Source organism: Vipera ursinii (assembly GCF_947247035.1).
Source record: "Vipera ursinii genome assembly, chromosome: 17".
Lineage (NCBI taxonomy): Eukaryota > Metazoa > Chordata > Lepidosauria > Squamata > Viperidae > Vipera > Vipera ursinii.
Window position 1 is genome coordinate 5,776,630 of NC_139530.1, and position 9,491 is coordinate 5,786,120.

Below are 9,491 nucleotides of genomic sequence, written 5' to 3' on the forward strand. Positions count from 1 at the left end.
GCTCCTCCCTCTCCTCCTCCTCTCCTCCTTTTTCTTCCTCTTCTCCTCCTTCCTTCTCTTCTCCTCCTCTCCTCCACCTTTCTTCCTCTTCTTCTCCTTCTCCTTCTTTCTCTTCTCCTCCTCTCCTCCACCTTTCTTCCTCTTCTCCTTCTCCTTCTTTCTCTTCTCCTCCTCTCCTCCCTTTCTTCCTCTTCTCCTTCTTTCCCCTCCTCCTCTCCTCCACCTTTCTTCCTCTTCTCCTTCTCCTTCTTTCTCTTCTCCTCCTCTCCTCCCTTTCTTCCTCTTCTCCTTCTTTCCCCTCCTCCTCTTCTCCTCCTCTCCTCCACCTTTCTTCCTCTTCTCCTTTCCCCTCCTCCTTCCTTCTCTTCTCCTCCTCTCCTCCACCTCTTTCTTCCTCTTCTCCTTCTTTCCTTCTCCTTCACCTTTCTTCTTCTCCTTCTTTCCCCTCCTTTTCTCTTCTCCTCCTCCACCTCTTTCTTCCTTTTTCAACTTCTTTCCCCTTCCCCTCCTCCTTCTTCTCCTCCTCTCCTCTACCTCCACCTTTTTCTTCCTCCTTCTTTCCCTTCCTCCTTCCTTCTCTTCTCCTCCTCTCCTCCTTTTTCTTCCACTTCTCCTTTTCTTTCCCCTTCCCCTTCCCCTCCTCCCTCTTCTTCTCCTCCTCCTCCTCCTCCTCCGCCGTGTGTGCATCGGTTGTGCGTGGGTGTGTGTCTCACCTGCCGCAGCCAATTGTTGTGTCCCAGCTTGAGGTCCAGGGGGCAGGTCCTCTTCCCCCGCTTGCTCATGAACTGCTTCCACTTCCAGGTGTACTTCTCCGTCAGGTAGAGCTGGCGGAGCTCCATCCGGCTGGGAGACTTCCCGTTGGCTTCCAGGCCTAAAGGACGGCGGCAAAAAAAGCAGCCAGGGGAGTGAGCCGCGGGGCGGAACGGCCGCCCCTTCTCCGAGGCCGGGCCTCCTCGGCCACCTCTCCCCCGGCTGGGGGAGGAAGCCAGTAAAAGGGGGGGGAGAAAGGCGCACCTCTGGCAGGCAGGCACTTCTTCCACACCTCGTAGGCGGCCTTGGGATCCCTCTTGAGCCACAGCTGGGCCTGGGCATGGATCTCATTGCTGTAGGGCTTGACGGTGGTCAGGGAGTCCACAGGCGAGTCCTGGGGGGCCCAAAATAGAGAAGAGTCTGGCAGGGCCTCGAGAGGCTGCTGCAACCGGCCGGCCGCCCCTGCGGGGAGGGGCAAGCAGAGGTACCTTGTTCTTCTTGCTGGTGGGCGCCGGGGGCTTGATCAGCTTCTGAAGGATGCGCAGGCACATCAGGGTGATGTTCTCCACCACCACCGGCGTCTTGATGTTCACGGCCATGAGGAAGAGGCTGAGGGCTGCGGGGAAGCGGGCTAGGCGGTCAGCATCGCTCCGGAAACCCAAGGAACGACATTTTCCCCCTCTGGCCCGTCCGTCCCGGTGAGGGTGGTGCCTCTCTTTCTCTCTCTTTCCCTGGGGGAGCAGATTCTCTGGGCCTTCTCCCTCTCCTCCCCACCCCCCACCAACCAGGGACTGCCACAACTGGCCTGTCGAGCCCCGGGCCTCACCGCAGCGCAGACGCAACTCCCAGCAACTGTCCTCCTTGGAGATGGAGTCCGTCAGCAGGAGCATCTCGTACTGAAGACTGCTGGCCTGCGAGAGGGGGGAAAGAGGAGGAGCGTCAAGCGTCCGGCTGGCGAATTCAGTACCGAAGAAACTCTAAGGCCTTCAGGCGCCGTAAGAGATCCATTTTTTTTAATGAATACACATCCCGGCACTGAAAGCAGCAAAATCAATGCTAGTTTTTCCCCGCAAAAATCTGGCTAGTTAGCAATAGCTTTTCATAACCCCTCCCGCCCGCCCGCCATGCCTTCATGTTGGCCAACTGCATTCTTTCTGTTCGTTATGGGAACAGCCCACTGCTCCGTCAGACATCTGCTATGGACGGCCTTGGGTCTTGTGGTCCACAGACGGCTTCTGGAAACTCCTGTTTCTTTCCCAGGCTGCCCCTCCCCCCCATTTCTATGGCACGCTGAGCAGCGACAGAGGTTAGCAAGCTTCTTAGCAATTCAACATTGACATGGATAGGGGGAGGGCTATGGGGGGGCAAGAACCCCCCCCACACAGGAAGCACTTATGTTCCCAGGTTGTTGAGGAGCCAGGAAGACCATGAAGCTGGTTCATCCCTTTGCCAGGAAAGAGAGAGGGCAGCCTTGGGGTGCCAAGGCTGGAAGGTCATTTTACAGAGAGACCCCTGCCCAAGGGGCGACCAGAGGGGGGGGGAGTGCTGCTCACCAGGTCAGGATTGGCCCAGTGGCCCTTCAGAGCTGCCGACACCTTGCCGATGATGAGGTCATTCATCTGCTGGGTGGCTTCTGGGTTATCTCTGGTTGAAGACAAGCGGATAAAACAACAAAGGCATCTTTAAAGTGCCACAGGTCCCCACCACACACACAAACACACACAAGCTCCTCTTCTTATGTCTGGCTCATGTAATAACACCAACACCCACGACCTCCTTCCAGAGAGAACACGACTTGAAAGCTCCCTAGCCAGTTGTGCTAGCTGCAAGAAAGGGATCGATGGCCCCAAGTACATTCCTCCAAATTCGAATCAGCTCCGGCTTGGCGCCCTTGCTGGCATCCTGCCCTCAAAGGCTTGGGGGAGAAGGGGGCATGGGGAGAACAAATGGGGAATAAACCTGTATGGGGATGGGAAATAGGGAGGGGGGATGGCAGCGATGAAGTCCAGGGAAAGATGGAAGCAGTTTGTGCCAGCGCTCAAGGCCACTCAGCCCGAGACCGAATTGTGCCCCAAACCTCTCAGCGTTCTCAAAACACCTATAAGGTTCTTCCTTGGCTGAAGACAGACTGGTCACGGTGGGAAGGGCTGGGATGGGGGGAAGAGTCTGTAACCTTTTCATGCGAGAAATCTAGTTCTAGCCTGAATTTTCTGCAGCCAGCAATCTCTAGTAAAAAAACCAAATGTAGTTCAAGCCTGACTTTCCTGCGGCCAGCAATATCTAGTAAAAGAACCAGACTTAGTTCCAGCCTGACTTTACATCTCTAGTAAAAGAACCAGACTTAGTTCTAGCCTGAATTTACTGCAGCCAGCAATACCTAGTAAAAGAATGACTTAGTTCTAGCCTGACTTTACATCTCTAGTAAAACAATCAAACTTAGTTCTAGCCTGAATTTACATCTCTAGTAAAAGAACCAGACTTAGTTCTAGCCTGACTTTACATCTCTAGTAAAAGAACCAAACTTAGTTCTAGCCTGACTTTACATCTCTAGTAAAAGAACCACTTAGTTCTAGCCTGACTTTACATCTCTAGTAAAAGAATCAAACTTAGTTCTAGCCTGACTTTACATCTCTAGTAAAAGAACCAGACTTAGTTCTAGCCTGAATTTACTGCAGCCAGCAGCCTTTAGCAAAAGATCCTAACGCTCCACCCAAATGGAGTCGAGGGTCTTTCTTTCCTAAGGGACCGGACTGGGGCAGGTCTGACGCTGATCTTCATTACTTAGTGCCTTCAAGGGCCCAAGGGTTGGCCAAAGCCAATCCAGCGGAAGAGGCTGCCTGGGTTCCACTGTAAGAAAGGTCAAAAAGAAAGGGTAGGCAGCCGCCCGAGGCCCACCTGGTGAGGAGGCACATGAGCTGGCGGATGTCCTCCCGCATGCTGGCGGCCCCTCGGCGCAGGTTGTAGTCGAAGAGCTCCCGGATGAGGCCCTGGGAGACCAGGATGTGGCGGATGGCGGCGTTGGTGGCCAAGGCCCGGAGCAGCGTGATGCAGTGCTCGGTGACGGCCGAGGCGCAGCCATAGCACTTGGTGGAGGAGGTGTGGCCGCAACCCAGAACCGAGAGGGCACGGTACTGGCTGGCGGTGAAGGTGGGCTGGACAGCCGAGCGAGAGGACTTGCTGGCGGCCTCTCTCTGCTGGAGGTCGTACTCTAGCAGCTCCTTCCGGGATGCAAAGACTTTCTGGGGAGGGAGGGGGGAGGATAGAGAGGGGAGAGGGCTGAGCCATGCAGGAGCACTTCGGGTGACCAAAGAGATGAATTTCCCACCAGACTGGACTAGCCCAGGGGGTCCCCCAATCCTCCGCCCAGGGCACAGGCACATGCTCCCATTTATGCAAGCGGCGGCCGTGCCTCTGCCAGCCACGCATGCAAACGGAGCCGCGCGTACGCACACACGCGTGTGTGTGTGCGCTTGCCTGGCACTGGCGTGGAACCATCCGCTCCCCTCCACTGCCCGGTCTGCAAAGCTGCCTGAAGCGGCAGGCAAGAGGGCGCGCGCACGGTCCGTTTTACGCGAGCGGTGCCCGCGCTTGCCCACCGCTCACGACGCCCGCCACTCCCGTGGAACCGTCTCCTCCTCCTCCCCCCCCGCCACCAATCCGCAAAGCCGGAAAAATTGGACTAGCAGCCACTATCAGCCCTGACCAAGCCCGGCCAGAATCCACCGGCTGTTTCTGATCTCAACAGCCAACCTGTTTCTTTTTTTTGGGGGGGGGGGAATGGCAAAGCGACTTTAAGGGGAATTCTGGCAGCCGCTGTCCCGGCCCGCTCGGCCCAGACTACAGGAGGGATCCGCCCTGGATTATCTTGGGAATGGCCCGGATTACCTGGATGATCTTGGAGAGCTCGTCAAAGGAGTTCTTGCAGTCGCCACAGTATTCTTGCGCCAGTTGCAGGATGTACCGGTTCACACTGGCTGAGGTGGAGCTGAGGCCTCCGCTGCCCCCGGAGTCGTCCTGGCACGGCGGGAAGGAGGAAAGTTAGGCCAGGATGGCCTCGCCCCCCCCACCGTCCCCTCCCCCGGGGGTCCACCCGGGGCGGCCTGCCCGCCTCTGGCTACCTGTGGCTTTTCAGGTGCCGCCTCGTTCACTTTGCAGAGCAGGTTCTCCAACTGGGGTCGGTGGCCCATCAGCTGGTGGTAGACCCGGTCGGCCTTGTCCAGGAGGGTGTTGATGTTGGTCACCGCCTGGCGGGTGAAACGACGCGGCACCGTTATGCGCGTGCTTCTAACTAAACAACCCTGGGCTCCCGAGGCCTCGGGGACAGCAACGCTACCCGCCAGCCTCCGCACGAAACAAGTCTCTACGTCAACGGTCTGCAACCTTGCCAACTTTTGAGACTTGTGGACTTCAACTCTTCAACTTCAATGGCTTGGGGTCCGGATTATCTGAGGGAACACCTGCTGCCGGCATCAACTTCCCATCGTTCTGTGCGCTCCCGCAGGGAGGGCCTTCTTAGGGTACCGCCGGTGAAGGATTGCCGGCGGGTGACTCCCAGAGAGAGAGGGCCTTCTCTGTGGGGGCACCTGCCCTCTGGAACCAACTTCTCACGGAGCTTAGGACTGCCTCCGACCTCCGCTCATTCCGCCGGGACCTGAAAACTTGGCTCTTTGAGCTGTCGGGCCTAGACTGAGGGGATTGAATTGGGTTTTCATGTTTTAACTTTTAAATTTTGGGCTCTTAATTTAATTAGCTGTTTCAATTAGCTGTTTTAAACTTTTTAACTTTTGTATGGTAGGATTTCAATTGCCCTGGAAACCGCCCCGAGTCCTACGGGAATAGGGCGGTATATAAGTTAAATAAAATAAAATAATAAAATAAAATAAAATAAAATAATAAAATAAAATAAAATGAAATAATAAAATAAAATAAAAAAATAAAATAAAATAAAATAAAAATAAAATAAAATAAAAAAATAAAATAAAATAAAATAAAATAATAAAATAAAATAATAAAATAAAATAAAATAAAATAATAAAATAAAATAATAAAATAAAATAATAAAATAAAATAATAAAATAAAATAAAATAATAAAATAAAATAATAAAATAAAATAAAATAATAAAATAAAATAATAAAATAAAATAAAATAAATAAAATAAAATAAAATAAAATAAATAAAATAAAATAAAAAAATAAAATAAAATAAAATAAAATAAAATAAAATAAAATTAAAATAAAATAAACTCTGAGGGCTGGCTGAGGAATTCTGGGAGTTGAAGTCCACTAGTCTTAAAGTTGCCAAGGTTGAAGACCCTCCCGCTCTAGGTAATAAGCTCCCAGGCAGTGAACGGAGCGTCTCTGCCTCACGCCAACGTCCGGCACGCAGGCCAAAATCTTCCTCCAGCCCAACCCAGGCGGTGGATCGCTCCCAGTTGAAGCAAGACCCCCGAGGTTCCGGTAACAGAGGCAGCCCCCCCCCAAGGGGCCGAGGTGGAGCGTGGAACTCTTTATTTTTAAAATAGTCCTCGACTTACGGCCACAGCGGACACTAAAATGTCTGTTGCTAAGTGAGACACTGGTTACGTGAGTTGTGTGCCCCATTCGGCCGCCTGGATCGCCGCAGGGGTTAAAAAGAGAATCGCTGCAGCCGGTTAAGTGAGTCAACCGGTTGTTAAGCGAAGCTGGCTTCTTTGCCCCGTCGGACTTTGCCCGTCGGGTGGTGGCAAATGGGGATCGTGTAACCTCGAGACACAGCAACGGTCGTAAGTATGAACCGGTTGCCCAGCGTCTGGGTTTGGATCGCGTGACTGTGGGGATGCGGCAAAGGTCCTAACTGTGAAAAAACGGTCGTAAGTCCCTTGTCTCCCGAGCGGTTATTGCTCTGGCCGCTAAACAAGCTGTTGTAAGTCGAGGACTACCTGTAAAGCATTGGGGGGTGGGTGGTAGAATAGAATTAGAATTGGTTTCCTGGGGGAAGTAAGGCCACAAAATCTAGCCCCCCAAAAGGCAGGTCTCCTCCTCCTCCTCTACTTCCTCCTCCTCTTCCCTCTCCTCCTCCTCCCTCCGCCTCTTCCCTCCTTCTCCTCTTCCTCTTCCCTTCTCCTCATCCACTTCCTCCTCTTCCTTCCCTCTCCTTCTCTTCCTCCTCCTCTTCTTCCTCCTCCTCTTCCCTTCTTCTCCTCTCCCCTTCCTCTTCCCTCCCCTCCTCCTCTCCCCTCCTTCTCCTCTTCCCTCTCCTCTTCTTCCTCTTCCCTTCTCCTCATCCACTTCCTCCTCTTCCCTCTCCTCCTCCTCTTCCCTCTCCTCCTCCTCCCTCCTCTTCCCTCCTTCTCCTCTTCCCTTCTCCTTATCCACTTCCTCCTCTTCCCTCTCCTCCTCTTCCCTCCTTCTCTTCCCTCTCCTCCTTCTCTTCCTCCTCTTCTTCCTCCTCCTCTTCCCTCTCCTCCCTCTCTTCCTCCTCTTCTTCCTCCTCCTCTTCCCTCTCCTTCTTCTCTTCCTCCTCCTCTTCCCTCCTTCTCCTCTCCCCTTCCTCTTCCCTCCTCCTCCTCTTCCCTCTCCTCTTCTTCCTCTTCCCTTCTCCTCATCCACTTCCTCCTCTTCCCTCTCCTCTTCCCTCCTTCTCTTCCCTCTCCTCCTTCTCTTCCTCTTCTTCCTCCTCCTCTTCCCTCCTTCTCCTCTCCCCTTCCTCTTCCCTCCTCCTCATCCACTTCCTCCTCCTCTTCCCTCTCTTCCTCCTCTTCCTCCTCCTCTTCCCTCGCCTCCTTCTCTTCCTCCTTCTCTTCCCTCCTTCTCCTCTTCCCTCTCCTCCTCCTCTTCTTCCTCCTCTTCCCTCCTTCTCCTCTCCCCTTCCTCTTCCCTCCTCCTCATCCACTTCCTCCTCCTCTTCCCTCTCTTCCTCCTCTTCCTCCTCCTCTTCCCTCGCCTCCTTCTCTTCCTCCTCCTCTTCCCTCCTTCTCCTCTTCCCTCTCCTCCTCCTCTTCTTCCTCCTCCTCTTCCCTCCTTCTCCTCTCCCCTCTCCTCTTCCTCTTCCTCCTCCCGCCGCCACTGACCTTCTTCCGGTCCTCTTCGTTCTCGATGGGGTCCACTGCACAGCACGGTTTGGCAAACAGCATGAAGTCGAAGCGGGCGTATTTGCAGAAGCCGCAGGCGTTGCAAAGGAAGGGGTCCTTCTCGTCGTAGTTGATCGACCTGGGAATCAGCAACAAGGGGGTGTATGCGTGTCTGTGTTTGCGTGACCGCGTCCGTGTGCAGCAATCTCCTCATCGCTCCCCCAAAAGAGATGCCTCGAATGTGGAAAACCCAACTCTCCTTCTAGAGCCGGGCGTGGGACTTGAGAAACCGAGGCCCAGCTAAAGAGCAAAGACGTCTGTGGCTGCGGGGGAGAGGGTCACCCGAGGTGCCCCCCCTCTTCCTCCATATGTAGCTGCCCCGGGGGAGAGGGTGGGGAGAGGAAGGAAGGAAGGAAAGGGGCTGAGCTGACCCACCGGCACTTGTGGCACTGGTAGACGTTCTCCCCGCAGTTCCCGCAGACGCCCGGGTTGGCGGGCACGGAGGCGCTGCACCGGGGGCACTGCAAGGTCTCCGTGGAGGCCTGGTAGTTCTCGTAGAAGTCGGCAAACTCGATCATCACGTTGGAGGCCACGATGGGCAAGGGGAGGTCGATCTTCACCTCCGTCTGGCCGGGGGTCAGCTGGACCTTCTTGGCTTTGTGCCAGCGGGCCGGCCTGAAGGTGGCAGAAGCAGAGGGAGGCCCACCGTGAGAAGGCCGGTTCTGCTGCCCGCCTCCGCGCCCGGGAAAAACGTAAGCCCTCTGCTGCTACCCTCGCGCGAAAAACACCCTCCGAGACGAGACAGGTCAGGAATGAAGGCATTCCTCTCTCGAATGAATAGAGCCATGGGGGCTCCATGGGGAGGAGATGGAAGGAGGGCAAAGGAACTTGGCCCAAACCAGAAGGGAAACATCCGGGAGAAAAACTGCAGCTTGTGGTTGAGGAGCAAGTCCGTCTGTCTGTCTGTCATCTACATCGGGGTCTTCAAACTTGGCCCTTGGATGACTTCTGGACTCCCAGCGTGCCCGGCTGAGGAATTCTGGGAGTTGGTCCACAAGTCATCCAAGGGCCAGGTTTGAAGACCCCCCCTGACCTACATCTATCATCCATGTTTGTCTGTCTGTTTCTCTCTATAAATCTGTATCATTTATCTATATCTTATCATCTATTTCTGTCTCTTTCTGTCATCTGTTTTCTGCAGCTATTTCTATCTATTATGTATATATATCTTATCTATCTATATCTTTCTCTTTCCTATCATCTATCTTATCATCTATTTCTCTCTATCATGTTTTCTATATCTATTTCTATTATATCTATCATCATCTATCTATCTTTCTGTCTCTATCATCTCTCTTATCATCTATTTCTATCTATCTTTTTATCATCTATTGTATCTATTTCTATTATCTCTATCTTATCATCTGTATCTTTCTTTCTCTCCTATCATCTATCTATATCATCTATTTCTATTTCTATCTTTGTATCTATCATCTATTATTTATCTATACCTATTTTTATTATCTATATCTATCTTTATCACCTCTCTCTCTAATCATCTATCTATCCATCTATATCTATCATCTATATCTATCTAATCTATCATCTATCTATCTATCTATCTATCTATCTATCCATCTATCTATCCATCATCTATATCTATCTGTCTGCCTGTCTGTCTGTCCTCTATC

At 52.7% G+C, this 9,491-nt stretch overlaps 1 protein-coding gene across 1 annotated transcript in view; it reads right to left on the bottom strand.

The window, feature by feature from the left end:
• The window catches only part of UBR4 (ubiquitin protein ligase E3 component n-recognin 4), a gene marked incomplete at its 5' end in the record, with an annotated part of 94,000 nt that overhangs the window by 25,771 nt on the left and 58,738 nt on the right, over positions 1-9,491 (bottom strand). The window contains 10 exon segments of the mRNA XM_083375656.1: positions 714-871; positions 1,015-1,144; positions 1,239-1,366; positions 1,577-1,661; positions 2,304-2,394; positions 3,646-3,989; positions 4,636-4,764; positions 4,869-4,994; positions 7,801-7,939; positions 8,236-8,567. Of these exon segments, the coding sequence (XP_083231782.1) occupies positions 714-871; positions 1,015-1,144; positions 1,239-1,366; positions 1,577-1,661; positions 2,304-2,394; positions 3,646-3,989; positions 4,636-4,764; positions 4,869-4,994; positions 7,801-7,939; positions 8,236-8,567 (1,662 nt within the window).